Raw genomic sequence first — 15182 nt, 5'->3', positions numbered from 1 at the left:
AACTTGCAGAAAACATTTTTTGTAACCCAGTGTTATAGAACTTAAGGTGTGGATGTCACTAAAGTTCTTACACCTGAACGATAAAAAAAAAAACTGAGGTCATGTTGTGTGGGTTTAGTGATGCCTTCAAAATCAATGTTGATCTGTTTTTGTTTTTTTTACATCAATATCTGACACATTCATGAACAAACCTGGGTTTAATTCTGACACTGATCTGAAATACGATGCTCAGATTAAATCAGTGGAAAGTCCAGCTTTTTTCAGCTCAGACAGACGGACAAAGTGAAACAATTTCTCCCTCGGCATCAGTTTGAGATTTTAATCCATGCTTTTATCACAGCTCATTTTAGAACTTGTTTAAACCTGCACAAATACGGTAACGCTGGGGTGTCAAACATACGGTGTGTTACGGTGTAACACTGATCTACAAGTCAAACGGTTCCAGAAGAAAAGGAGTTCAACTTTACCAAATGTGAGTCGCTAGTCTCTTTTCCACTGACCCTCAAACTGCACAAATAGAACTTGCGCATAAAAATTTACCTGATGGAAAAACGACAATTTTGCCAAAAGTCTCATTTTTCGATTACAAGTTTTGCGCTGGCAAGAGGTGGTTTTTCAGGTGTAGCACAAATGGTATATCACGCAAAACTGCAATGGAAAGACCTTTTTCTGCAACTAGGGTCAGGTGAATTAAAAAAATGGATGCTGACGTACGTTACAAGCGAAAAAGAAGAAGAAACATGTCATGGTATGAGTGGACACACCAGGAAACCCGATCATTTTTTAATTTAGTAGGAGATAGAGGGGTAATATATAATAATAATGAATATATCTGTAAATCAACACCATATTTATGTTTGTCACCATGTTTATGGAATGACTCCTTGTGTCGTCTCACGATAATAAATTAAATCATCGCATTTGTGATTTGATGGAAAAACCGATATTACGCACTTCTGTTTTTAACGCATTAAGTAAATATCGGTAAAGTTTTGCGCAGATGTCCAATGGAAAAATGACTGCTGATCCAGACTAATCCAGTCCTAAATGTTGGTTGGTTGTAGTTTCACAGATACAGTCTGGGCTCAAAATGTGAAATGGTAGAATTAATGATAGAATGGGTTTAACTCCAAAGGAATTTTATTTATGCTGCTTTGTTGATGCTTGTGTGTTGCAGATCCCGGCCGGAGCATGTGACCCCCAGGCAGACGCTCCTGCAGGGGGGGGTTCAGGGATGGACTGGTTGGATCGTCTGTCTGACAGCGGCGGCAGTAGCCTCAGTAAAATCGACTGGGCTGCAATCGAGAGGATGGTCGCTGATGAGGAAAGTTAGTTTTACTGCATAAAAACAAAAAAGATTCTGATATGACTTAAACTGACAATCTGTCCAGGACTTGACTGTATGTGCCTGTTTATATGGAAACACTTAAGACGGGGATGTTTCAAATAATTCTGGAGATAAAATATTTTCAGCGTTTGACAGAAATAAATAAATAAATACTGAGAACTTATTTCATCGTCAGAGTCATAAATCCTTTAGTGGAGGTTGTAATGAAACTGAACATCTCCAGAATGTTCTGTTGTTGACTTTGTAGGTTTGTGCCATTTGAGTTTGTAAAGTTTACTATATTTATACTTTATTTTGTAAAGACTTCACTGTCGCAAAACTAAATAAAAAAACTTTTCCCTCACATTTGTACAGTTGACAGTGTTTCCCTCATGTCGTGCGTAGTGCCAGTGAACTAGAGTCTATTTTTATTATATGACTTTTTAAGGAGCTGCTCTTGGCATTTGATCCATAAACATGTTCAAAACTGTTAAACACAGCTCCATTATTAGTCAAAGTGAGGCTGAACTTCAACAAATTCAATAGAACAGTCCTTCACGTGACCTTCTGATGTTTTTGGAACAGTTCCTACGTTCGTGACTAGATGTTCCTATTTTCTACTTGTTATTAACGAAACTGAACTTCAATTGTCCTTAGTTTAAATAGTGAACAGCACAAAAGCAGACATGTGGCATGAGGATTTAACCCACGTTAGAGCAACAGTTATGCTGCCTTCAGGTGCTGTCGGGAAGATGAACCTTTCTACTTGTGAATTCGAAATAAGTGTTGTCCAGACACATGTCCTGTTCAACAGTGTCTGTGTTTAAACTCAATAACTGATCTGTTTAATACATGTATGAATAGGTCTGAGTAAGTACTGTCACATGACACATGGAAAAACTGACAGAAATAACATTTATGAGTAAAAATACTGAAATTCCTGCTGCGTGACACGGGGACTGAAAATGAACATGATTTTATTGACTTTATTCAAATGTCCAAAACATGCTGTTCTCATCAAAAATGGATCTGAAATGAAACATAAGGCTTTAGCGCTGATGATCAACTATTGGATCAAAATGTGGAAATGATCAGTTTGGATGAACACAAATCTGTTGGGACACGAGGACAGGTGGGAACTGGGACAGAGGGACAGGAGTTTGGACCTTTGTTCAGTATCACAATAAAAGACTGAGTGGAACTAAAACACTACAAATATGATCAGAAACTTTTATTGAACAGACATATTCCAACTGAAGTGATATATACAGATAATAGCAGAGAATATTGGACTAATAATTGGATTGGACAGAACCTTTGAATATTCATGTACTGTTGAAGAATTAGTTCAACAGATTCACAGACTGAAAATATCACTGATACAAGAACAAATATTATTATTATTATTATTATTATTAAAAAATGTGATGACTGTATAATGTTCTAACATTTGCAGCAAGGAAAAATATTCTCTTGCAGTGGGTCAATGACAAGATTCCTTCTATCTGTGGTTGGCGTAAAATAATTTTGGAACTGATCCCCCTGGAATATTTGACCAACATCATGCATAACAGTGCAGATCAGTTCTACAGAGTATGGCGCCCATTTTTAGACTATACTGGACTGGACCGTTCATCTACCGTTTTAAAAGGACTGTTGTGAACTTCAATTATGTTTATAAATATGACTCCCGTACATTGTACGTCTGACCTATCACCTACTGTGTCAAGCTATGTTTTTGTGTTTTATTTCTTATGTAAGAGCTGTAGTGTATGTTATGTTTTGTTTTGTGTCTAGTCTTTGGAAGACACTGTTTTGTTGAATGGGAAACAAAAAAACTGCAATAAAAACAATGAAAAAAAACACAAACAAAAAAAAACTATGTGATGACACATAGTTGAACTGACGTTCCAAAGGGTTCTAAAGGTACTATAGTCCAAACCACATGGGTTCAGTCTGTGCAGACCCTCAGACATACAATGAACTTAAGGATCATCTGAGTTGGAGAATGTGGACTGATCTGGGATCTGCTACAGTGAACCTCCTCAGACCCAGACATGAGTTTACTGTCCGTGATTGGACAAGAGGTTCACAGATTTAGACAAAAAAAACCCAACAAAAACCTGTCCACCATAAAGGAAATTCCATAAAAACGTAAAAAATGAATCTGAAAAAACTGTTGCATCATGATGTATCCAATATCACCAAATATTGAATTAACAGAAGTCCAAACTTACCCTTTCTTGGGTCTGAGGATGTTCAATATCTTCTCAATAAAACCATATTAAAAAAAATAAAAAATTTTAAAAAATTCAAAATGCATTCCAACTTTAGCCGAATTTTGAGAAATAAAATCAATATTTAAAAAAAAAAAAAAAAAAATCTAGATACTTTTTTTCATAATTCGTGCATGAAAGGGTTAAGGAGCAATCAAAGTAAATTTCTTGTCATTAATATCAGAATACTTTATTAATCCCAGGGGAAATGGTTGTGTGTTACAGTTGCTCCATCCCTGCCAACAAACTGCTTACACTTAAGTATAAATATACCCAATATCTAGCGCCTTACTTTATTTATTTTTCTATCTCCAAACTCAATTTATTTATTTTTTATTCCAAGTTCATCCTACTATAATGGACGTTCTGTGTCCGACGTGTGTCTGACCCTTTTTTTAAAATTTTATTTTATTTCATTTTTAAAATTTTTAAAATTTTTATTTATTAATTTTTTTTTATTGGCACAAAGCAAATTTACAGAACAAGAATGGGATAAACATTACAAAAGAGAAATATAGAAATACATTTGAGACATGGTGGAATGATTAAACACAACTATTACAACTATCTGAAACAAACAAACAAACAAAAATGATAATAATTTTTAGACATTTGAAATGTAATGAAAATATTTAAGCAGAAAGAAAAATAAATAACTAAATCAGACTGGACAATAGAGCACAAAAGACCAGGCAAGATATAATTAAAACAGCAAGGACTTAGATAAACTAAAATAAAGTTTTCTGGCTTTTTTTTTTTTTTTTTTTTTTTTTTTACATATTTTCAGTATACTTAAGAGATTTGTAATAATTAATAAAATCATAGAAAATGCGTGTCTGACCTGTGTCCTGATGTTGCAGCACAGGAGGATGTACGGTACGGGTGCAATACCGCTGTTGTACCACAGGAGGGCGCTATTATACAATGGCGCTGCGGGTACAATGCCACTAGTTTATTTAATTGACTTTTTGTGGTTCTTCTACATATGCATGTTACTTTTTGTTCTGCTAAGATTTGTATATGTCTATGATATTTCAAGTTCTGTGTAACTAAATGATCGTTTGTACATGTTTAAAACTGTGAAGAAGAAGAAGAAGAAGAAGAAGAAGAAGAAGAAGAAGAAGAAGAAGAAGAAGAAGAAGAACTGCTTATGTACCTTATTTGATTTGTATTTTCTTTATTTCATTTTCTTTTTTTTTTCTTCTTCCCTTTTCTTCTTCATGGTTTTATTTATTCTCATTATTGTCATTGTTTACCTGCTTGTTAATGTTGTTTTATTTCAATTTAAAAAAAAAAAAAAAAAAGAGGAAGCGGAAGTAGAATTAGAACTACTTCCGGTGGTCAAAGGTAATCGCGACGATTTGAAAACATGGATCCCAACAAAGTGGACCAAGGTAACAACCATCAACATTTATCTGTACTTTATCCTAACTAGACTTCATTTTACATGTGTAACTATCAGTAACTGTATTTCCGGTTTCCTTCACATCATTTTTCCTTTTCTCCGGTGAACTGGTGTAGAAATAAGCACGAGCCGCTGCTATGTTTGCTAACTCATTTGTTAGCTTAACTTAGGTTGTTTACATTGTTGTTGTTTACCCCAAAACCTTTAATCAGACCACATGTTCTCTGGTAAACCATGTGTTCTTTTAGTCTGTAAAATGAGGACACCAGAAAAGAGCATTTTCCAGTCAGACGTCATTAATTTCACCTGCAGTAAAAGGATGTTTAACTCTTTTAACTGATCTGAATATATGTCCAAACTTTATATGATTAGTGTAAATAAACGAGCCCTTGTATCATTTGGTCCTGGTTCGTCTTTTTACATTCTTTCTGTTAAATTTTTTCTCATTTTCCTCTTCTAGGTCTTGTTATGTCTTTCGTCTCAGTTCGGCTTATACTGAAAACCTAAAACCACAAACTCCTGTTTAACAAACTGATACTAAAGCTGACTATTCATGAATATCTCAGAAACAGTTTCACATCTGTTCTGCTTGCAAACGTATAAAAGGTCCAGATCCAGTGGGGACACATGTCCTGTTCTATAGTGTCTGTGTTTGAACTTAATAACTGATCTGTTTAATACATGTATGAATAAGTCTGAGTAAGTACTGTCACATGTCACATGACACATTAAGTACAAAAATACTTAAATTCCTGCTGCGTTACACGAGGACTGAAAATGGACAGCATTTTACTGACTGTATTCAAATGTCCAAATAGGGATGTAATGATTACCGTATAATGATAAACCGCGGTAAAATTGCAGACGGTTAGTATTACCATTTACATTCTAATTATCATGATAACCGTGTTTGATTACTGCACTTTTATTACAGTTTTGATTTTATATATGTAATATTTGGAACCAATATTCACTTTTAAAGATGTTGAAAAAGTTCGTTACGCATCTTTGTGTTATTTATGCAATGAATTATATACATTTTTCAAATCAGATTTTATATATTTTTTGTGTGTTTTTTGTCCTTTTGTGTTGATATAGTAGGTTAAAGTGAAAAAAATAATAGACAGATGAGATAGATGAAGTTGTGCTGAAAAAAAGATTCCAAACATGGGTATAGTAAACATTTCTGTATATAGTATATAAAGGTAAAATCAAAAGTACTGAAAAACGGACAAAATAGGCTCAGACCACTAAGGGTTAATACTTGAATGTTTCTGCCAAGAGAAAGTACATTGTGCCAATTATTTTATTTTTTGTTTATTTACTTTTTTGCTTTTTTTTTTTTTTCAAAATACAACTTGGTAAAGTTATTTCAGTGTGTGTATTAGTATTTTTTGAACTTTTTGAGCACAATTTCAACAATGCCGTGATAATAATGATAACCTTGATAATTTTGTTCACAATAACTGTGATATGAAATTTTCATATCATTACATCCCTATATCAAAATCATGCTGTTCTCATCATAAATGGATCCTGAATGAAACATAGTGCTTTAGCTCTGATGATTAACTACAGCTGGGATCAATATTGGATCAAAATGTGGAAATGATCAGTTTGGATGAACACAAATCTGTTGGGACATAAGGACAAGTGGGAACTGGGACAGAGGGACAGGAGTTTGGACCTTTGTTCAGTATCACAATAAAAGACTGACTGGAACTAAAACACTACAAATATGATTCTAAACTTTTATTGAACAGACATATTACAACTGAAGTGATATATACAGATAATAGCAGAGAATATTTTACCAATAACTGGATTGGACAGAACCTCTGAATATTCATGTACTGTTGAAGAATTAGTTCAACAGATTCCCAGACTGAAAATATCACTGATACAAAAACAAATATTATTATTATTATTATTATTATTATTATTATTATTATTATTATTATTATTATTATTATTATAGTTAATAGTGCATTTACATATGAGTCTAAACAAATATTATTATTAAACTTAATAATGCATTTACATATATGAATCTGAACAAATATTTTTATTAAAGTTAATAGTGCATTCAAATATATGAGTCTAAACAAATATTATTAAAGTTAATGGTGCGTTTACATATATGAGTCTAAACAAAAATTATCATAAAACTTAATAGTGCATTTACATATATAAGTCTGAACAAATATTATTATTAAAGTTAAAAGTACATTTACATATTTGAGTCCTTTTTAGGTTTCATTTTATATTGATTATATCTTTTTTCTACAAGTGATACTGAAATTTTATAAACAATTCCATAAAATAGAGTTCTTAAGCTTAAAAAAAGAGCCTATTTGAGAAAGGATAGGAGAAACTTTAATTAATGACACTGATGTTCTCTTTGGTTTGATCTGACCCATAATTGTCTTGAATTGTTGCTGTAATTACAAGGACGTCTGAAAAGAATGAAATTTGTGTATTTGTTGTCTAGTGTCATTTCAAGGTTACAGTTCAGGTTGCCTCTGAGATGTTTACGAATGATCACGACTTTGTATGCGTCGTGTCTTTCACTCAGTACTAATAAGTAGCATTTAAATCTATAAGAAACAGTTATTTGACATTTATCATAAATATTGAGTGATATGAACATCTTGTGACTCACTTCTGTCCATATTGTCCACCCTAGATGAGTCTGTACTCGTTAATTATTTCAGCTACGGAATTAGGAAACCTTTAATGTAACCAGTGAATTCTTTACGCTAATACTTCCTTTATAGTGGAGACTGAGAGAAAAATACTGTATTTGCGCTTCTCCAGTGGCATGAAAATCTTAGTTTTCATAACAAATATACATTTATGCATTTGGCAGACGCTTTTTTCCAAAGCGACTTACAAGGGAAAAACCAAAACAAAAGAATAAAATACAAGAATAGATGAAAAAGACATAAAAACAGCTGTACAATTAAAAACAGTGAAATAAAAATACCAAGTAAAACAGTCTACTCTTTGATAAACACTGAACTTGCCTCTTTTGCAGCATCAGGAAAGATGAGTGGTGATGGAGACATTGCATCTGTTATGGGATTCTCTGGTTTTGGTACGTTCAGTGTGTTGCACAAGTACTCTTCTATGCTTCTGTCAATATTTTACATGATGAGTTGTAACATGTTGTGTGCGTCTTGTTCGCTGTAGGTAAGAAGGCCCGGACGTTTGATCTGGATGCCATCTTTGAGCAAACCCGTCGAACGGCGATTGAGCGGAGTCAGCATGTGTTGGGTAAATGAACGACCATGACACACGTCTGGGAGGAGTGACTTCAGCAGTGAGGGTTTAACTGGAATCCTTTGTGTCTTAGAGGAGAGGCAGAAGGAGAGTCAGATGGAGGAGGAAGGAGAGAGCTCCTGGTCGGTCAAGAAGTCAGTCCAGACCGGAAGAGACACAGCTGCCACTTCAAGGTAACACCGGGCTCATTACTGTCATTACACGATGTCCGTTCATCCGAGATGTTTGTCCATGCCATTGTCATGTAAAATTTATGGCCGCAGGTGGAAGACATCTTTGGCCCCTGTGACACTCTTCCACACTGTCCTCTGACCTGTTGAGTTTATGTCTCTGTCCTCCCTAATCTATGTGCCGGAGCTTCGTCAAATAAATGCACACAGAGTCAAAGTCAGAGATCAAGTAGAATTTGAGCCACATAACGTGTTTATTCATACACAAAATTAACAGAATTAAAATCTGCAGAAACAACTGACTTTTTCGCTCGGGAAGACCATTTTTATTTGCCCAAAAATAGGTTGGGTTTTAGCTATAGACCACACCCCTTTTTACCATATTTAGAACATTATTCTAGTCATATTAGAGCCCCCCTTTTTTGGCTTTGTCCATGATAGGGTCAAATTTTACTGTCTCTATCCTAGAATATGTAAATTATTTCCCAGAACGTCCAAAATTTCCACTCGCGTACTTATATCCACCATGATCTGAAAACTTTCCATTGGCACACGTGTCTTTTTGTAGCGGTTCTCCTAGGAAAACAGTCAGCTGATCTGGTACAATCTACACATTCCACTAAGAATAATGTCTGTCATGGAAATGAATACAGGTTAAATACTTTTGAATACAAATAAATACTTTTGATTAAAATACTGGTTTCTGACACCACACCATTTCTAAGACACTATTCACTGAGGATGTGAATCTCCACCACTGCATTAGTGCATTATCAGCATGATAATGTTTACATCTGCAAAGTTTACTTAAAAATCTGAATAACAGGGACAACTTGAAATGTCTTAAGAAAAACAAGTGTAATTTTAATAATATTCTGCCCCAGGTTATCAGTTTATCATTTATACATGTACATTACAACTTACATTACAAATACAAATACACAAAACATTTAGAAACAGGCAGAATATTGGTACAATTGCATTTACTTCTCTTCGGACATTTCAGGTTGTTCATGCAGTCGTGGAAAAAATTTTTAGACCATCCAAAGTCATCAAAAACAATGGTTATGCAATCCAGTCCTAACTCCTGTGTGTGTCATGTGACTAAAACAGAAAAGAAAACATGGAATGTCTAAAAGCACTGTTTTTGGCAATACAGTGACATAGATATTGATGTAAGAACTTAAATGATATTGGTTATTATCAAGAAAACATGTTAAATGGACAGATATCAGCTCTGAAATTAAACTACTATGAGATATTTTTGTTGGTATCATTATATTTGTCCAAACAAATGGACCTTTAATTGGACCAGGCATTAAAATGAACAAGAAATAGAAGAAAACAAGGGTGGGCTAATAATTTTTTCTGTGACTGTATTAGTTCAGGTTATTGACATTTTTGTAAAAGTATAGTTTGTTAATGTGAACATTTTCATTTAATTTTACTTTTTTACACTAAAATTAAGGGAAAATGTGTGGTTGTCATTATTTATAGGTTATTATGATAATATTTTAGTGCTCTGACCCACTTCAGATCTAACTGGTCTGTATGCAGAACCTGAATTAAACTCCTTTTAACACCACTGATCGTTAATATCGTCAGTGTAATTTTTCCATTTCACGCATTCATCCCAGGGGCTGGATCGGACCCTTTGGCAGGCGGGCCGGTTTTGGCCCCCGGGCTGCATGTTTGGCAACTTTGCTCTAGAATAGTATCCCATAATAAGACCCTTCAATTCTTTCTTTTTTTGTGTGTTTTTCTTTTCAGACAACAGAAGGGTGAGAGCAGCAGTGACAGCGACAGTGACAGTGACTCTAATTCTGAGACTATTGGGCCTCCGCTGCCTCCCCAGCACAAAGCCCACCAAGATGATGATGATGATGATGATGATGATGAGCTCGTAGGACCCCCTCTTCCACCCGGTTACACAGGCAACACAGCTCACAGTGATGAAGATGATGATGATGAAGGGGATGCGCAGGATGAAGATGATGATGTATGTTTGAAATGACATGAAGGTTCTGATACATTTTGTACAGACTCATGATCTGAATCTTACTTTTGTGTCTGAAACAGCTCCTGTTTGACTTCCTCTACTTTGTACTGTTTTTAAGATGTCACCACCAGATGGCAGCACTAGAAAACCTAATGAATAAGTGCAGCAATTCATGTCATTTTACTGGACAATAATTAATCTGTATTCTCTGCTTTAAATTGTGCTGTTTTCATTTTATTATTTGAGAGTTTATAAATGGACTCTCCCTCTGAATTGTCACGTGTTTTTTTAGGTTAAAGGGATATTCTGGAGCAGACTTATAATTGTAATTCCCATGTAATAACAGTTTAACCCAAAGCTACATGCAGTACTGTTCGTTATTTTACATTTTTCTTAAAAAGCTTTAACTTTTTGGCCTAGAATCCAGTGAAGAAGATTCCAGACACTCATGAGATCACGCTGCAACACGGCACAAAGACGGTAAGTCCTCCTTCATGTCCTTTATATAAACTTTAGTTTCATATTGTCTGTCTATCACCACAAGGCCAACCCCATCAGGTGTACTGCACCTTCAACTGGCTCAAGTAAGCACTTTTTTATAAGCAAATTACTTGAATAATTCTGATTGAAAAACACATTAAAACAATACATTCCCTGGTTTTATGCTTATTTAACCCATAAAACCCAGTGTTACTTTTCTGTCAGTTCCCAAATGAATTTTTCTCTCCATTTAATCTTTCTTAAGTGATTTATCATCATTTATTTTAATATTATCTACTGCATTTTGCATTTTTCACTGTAAATTATGTATTTTCCCATATTTAATTTGGATGGTCATGAAAACTCAGTAATTCAAAGGTTATTATATCAAAACTTCGTATCAAAAACTGAATTAACAGTGTCTTTTTCAGTCCAATCTGTCATTAACTGGACATAAACTCAGTGTGTCCATCCACTGTCATTGATTCAACTCCATGGGTTTTACTGGTGAATCAATGTTGGAGAAGATGACGGTGTTTCCACGATAACTACGGAGCCTCTGAACGTCCAAATGGGTCATATCTGATGACCATGAAAAGATGAAGAACTGTATTTTACACCAATTATTGACATGGATTGATAGGATTAGTGGATCAACAGGTATTAAACAGTTTAGATCAGTAGATGGTTTAGGTTAAAGGTGGACGTTTGGGTCTTTAAGGGTTAATCAACCAAACACCTCTTCAAAAAAATCAGAATAAGGAAATGGGAATAAAACAATATGTCAGAAATTCTCTGCCCCTCAATGTAGAGCTGTAACAGTTCGATTATTTAAAAGAAAGCGTGTTTCCATGAACATTCCACATTACAGTTCGGCATACTGGTGCTGATCTGATTTTGGGACAGTTGAAAGCTTTCAGCCTGTTTGACAGAACAGTAGTGGATTCAGTGTCCAGTCTGTCTCCTGTTCCTCTGGGTCCATGTCCAGTGTCCTTCGTCCCTTTGGCTGCAGATCCGGTGTCCAATGTTGACGCCACTACAAGTCAAGAAGTCCATTGCTGTTGTCACATGACTTCTTTTTCAGATGAATGATTGATAATACATTTATTCATGTGGTAAATGCTTTAAAAAAACATTGTTCTGAAAAAATAAATAACCACGTTTGCACTGGTCATATTCTCTTTCCATCTGACATTATTAATGACTTAAATTAAGGTTAAAAAAAAACATAATGAGGTCTTTCTGTGAATTAATCACATAAAATCAGTCCAAACAAGTGGTTCCAGGCACAACAAACCCCGCCCCTCACATGTATTAAAGGTTATTTTGGCATCGATGCAGCTGATGTCATCATGTCTGTGCATGTGCTGTTGTCAGCATAGACACATTTCACCCATTATAAATAAATGGGGAAAAAATAAAAAGGGGGGGGGGGGGGTCGAAAAGACCAAAAGTATAACAAGAGAAGCCCCCCCACCCCACCATACCAGTGTAGAGTTGGTGTCAGGGTGTATTTCCTTTGACATCTGAAGGAGAACAGTGTTGCTTGAAACATCCCAGCTGGAATAAACCCACATATGGGATGCACAGTCCTGTTTACATCCCAGTATACTAAAATATACTAATACCAGGAATTCTGTTCATCTGAGATTTTTGTCCACTTGATTTCTCCAAGACTATTCACCTGATTTTGCATATTTTGTTTTTATTATATATCTGTATTTTATAGTTATTAATACTATTTATTACTATTGCTATTTTATGAGTCCGTATCCTGATAGTGCACCTGAATTTCACTGTACATTCTCTATAATGACAATAAAGTATCTGATCTTATCTTATCTTGATTGGACAGACAAAGGCCTGTCCGAGTGAAAGTTAAGACTTGGCCAGAATAAAGTTTGTCATGAAGGACGGTCATTTCGTTTAATGTAATCACAATTATCTTTAATTTAAAATCCTCCTGGAGGGTCCTGTTAGTTTCTGTAAATTGGTTTGACAATCTAGTTTATTCCAGCTCTATAGTGTCATGAGGTAACTTGTTATGATTTAGTGCAATATAAGTAAAATTTGATTGACTGATTGAACATTCAGACTGAATCACTGGGTGGGCAGGGTATCAGTGAGCAGGAGAGGCAAAGTGTTGTACGACAAGGCAGGGGTATTAGAAAGCCCCGCCTAGTTTTTCACTTGTTTTTCTTCTGCTTTTGTTATTAATGCTGTTGTCTTGGTGTGACTGAATAGAACCATTTATTGCAGCTCTTCTACAGTTTAGACAGACAAGAACATCAGCAGTCAAGAAGAAAAAGCAAATCAGCGTCAATGAATGACATGTGAAAATAGTTTTCCAGTAAATCCCAGTGCTGGAAATCCTTGAAAATGCTTGAATTTCAATGTTGTGTTTTCAAGGTCTGAAAAGTGCTTGAAAGTACTTGAAATTCTAACTCTGTGATGTGATTTATTTATTTATTTTTCATATCAACTCTGTCAGGTTAGATGCCAAACCATAGATACTTTACAGAAAAATAAAACTTTATGTCAAAAAAAAAAAAGATTCCCAGGTGTTCTCAGGTTGACTCCAGGTACATTTTTAGTTTAATCTTTGTCTTGGTGTGAGTGTGTTTGAAGAACGCCAAGTCACTTCCCTTTTTTGGACAAAACTTTGTGTTCCACTTTAATTTCTAAACCTTTTGCTCTTATGAAACATAATTTTAGATGTTTATACATAAAACAATGTATGTCATTGAGCTAAAAAAGTGAAAGAGATAATCCTGAGTATATGTATTCCTGTAGATATGGATTGAACTCCAGTAATAAGGTGAAAATTATCCTTAAAAGTTCTTAAAAAGGGTTTGAATTTGACCTTGAAGAATGTGTACGAACCCATCTGAGGCACAAAAGTTGACTGAGGTGGTCATTTCATAATGTTCTCTGTAAAAGTAAGAAGGCTTATATTTGTCATGAGTAGCTTGTAATCAACTCCACAGTGTTGGCAGTGAAAATGTGAGTTGAGTTAAATTTGTGCATCGTTTTAGTGCCAACCACAAGTATTTACATTGTTGTAATCAGAAACAAAAGGGGCACCTTTTTGTTTTGGGCTTTCAGCGTGTTCTGTATGGAACTGATTTGTTCCACAGATCCAGCGCTGACTGAACAGTTTGGATGGTTTGATAATTGCACAAGATCAAACACTGAATATTCTATTTATTTTTGCTGCCTCTTAAAGGAAGAAACTCCGCTGTTGTAGATGTGCAGAGGCAGTAGCATCATGGTGAGCCTTTCTGTGTCTCCTCAGGTGTCTGCTCTGGGCTTAGACCCCTCCGGAGCCCGCCTTGTGACCGGTGGATATGACTTCGATGTGCGGTTCTGGGACTTTGCTGGGATGGACCAGGCTCTGCAGGCGTTCAGGTCCCTGCAGCCCTGCGAGTGGTGAGTGGGCGCCTGAGGACCAGCCGCACATCAGCACAGTTGTGTAACATGTGCTTAATTAGTTTCATGCAAACATTTAGTGCATTCGCTTCATCGATGTGAGCCAGAGAATTCAGTCGCACACAAACACACACTCACATTGTTGTGCTTAATTTAGCTTCATGTTAACTCTGGGATGTCCTCTCTTTTCATTCAAAATGAGCCTGTCAGAAGCAGATGGTCCAGATACGCGTCTGTTTGTGTCCGCTGGTGTTTATTCTGTTTCACTGAAGCTATCATCAAAGATTAAATTCCTCTTTGCTTTTGGGAACCAGTGGGCTGAGCTGGAGCAGGATTCCCCTTATTAACACAAACCTACGCTACATTTGATTTGATTACAGTACAACCCAGAAGCCTGTTGTGTGTCCTGACAAGCTAGGCTTCATATAGACTTTTTCCTGTTTTCTGACAGACTGAAACAATGAGTAGACTGAGCATTTAGAGCTTTGAAGTCGGCAAAGCCTGCCTCACTTTCATTTCAGCAATAAAAGTTTTTTCCTTTTATACACAGAGATGCTGGTTTCCCATTAACTGCCTGCTTCGCTTTGCTTTGCTTTGCTGATAATGACCTAATCTCACTCTGGTGGTCCAGATTGTTGTACAATGATTGACTGTGAACACAAAAAACTTTATGAAAAGCTTTAATTACCTCCCAGGGAGCTCATTTTTGTACCATTGTTTGTCTGTTGTAGTCTGGCATCCATAATTTTAGAAAAAAAATCCAGATTTTTAAATTAATTTTTCTCTTGAGTGCTAATGACGAGGACCATAGATG

The 15182-nt window shown here is 35.4% G+C and overlaps 2 protein-coding genes across 2 annotated transcripts in view; both read left to right on the top strand.

The window, feature by feature from the left end:
• cplane1 (ciliogenesis and planar polarity effector 1) overlaps positions 1-1693 on the top strand; it is a 62394-nt gene extending 60701 nt beyond the window's left edge. The window contains exon 50 of the mRNA XM_030149185.1: positions 1178-1693. Coding sequence (XP_030005045.1) covers positions 1178-1333 — 156 coding nt within the window. The 3' untranslated portion in view covers positions 1334-1693. The remainder of the gene's footprint in view (positions 1-1177) is intronic.
• Positions 1694-4928: 3235 nt separating this feature from the next.
• Positions 4929-15182, top strand: part of wdr70 (WD repeat domain 70) — a 115434-nt gene continuing 105180 nt past the window's right edge. The window contains exons 1-7 of the mRNA XM_030149186.1: positions 4929-4997; positions 8046-8105; positions 8201-8284; positions 8364-8463; positions 10231-10459; positions 10880-10939; positions 14235-14368. Of these exons, the coding sequence (XP_030005046.1) occupies positions 4973-4997; positions 8046-8105; positions 8201-8284; positions 8364-8463; positions 10231-10459; positions 10880-10939; positions 14235-14368 (692 nt within the window). The 5' untranslated portion in view covers positions 4929-4972. The remainder of the gene's footprint in view (positions 4998-8045; positions 8106-8200; positions 8285-8363; positions 8464-10230; positions 10460-10879; positions 10940-14234; positions 14369-15182) is intronic.

This window comes from Sphaeramia orbicularis, chromosome 12, assembly GCF_902148855.1.
Source record: "Sphaeramia orbicularis chromosome 12, fSphaOr1.1, whole genome shotgun sequence".
NCBI classification, from domain to species: domain Eukaryota; kingdom Metazoa; phylum Chordata; class Actinopteri; order Kurtiformes; family Apogonidae; genus Sphaeramia; species Sphaeramia orbicularis.
This window is presented reverse-complemented; position numbering and strand designations above follow the sequence as displayed.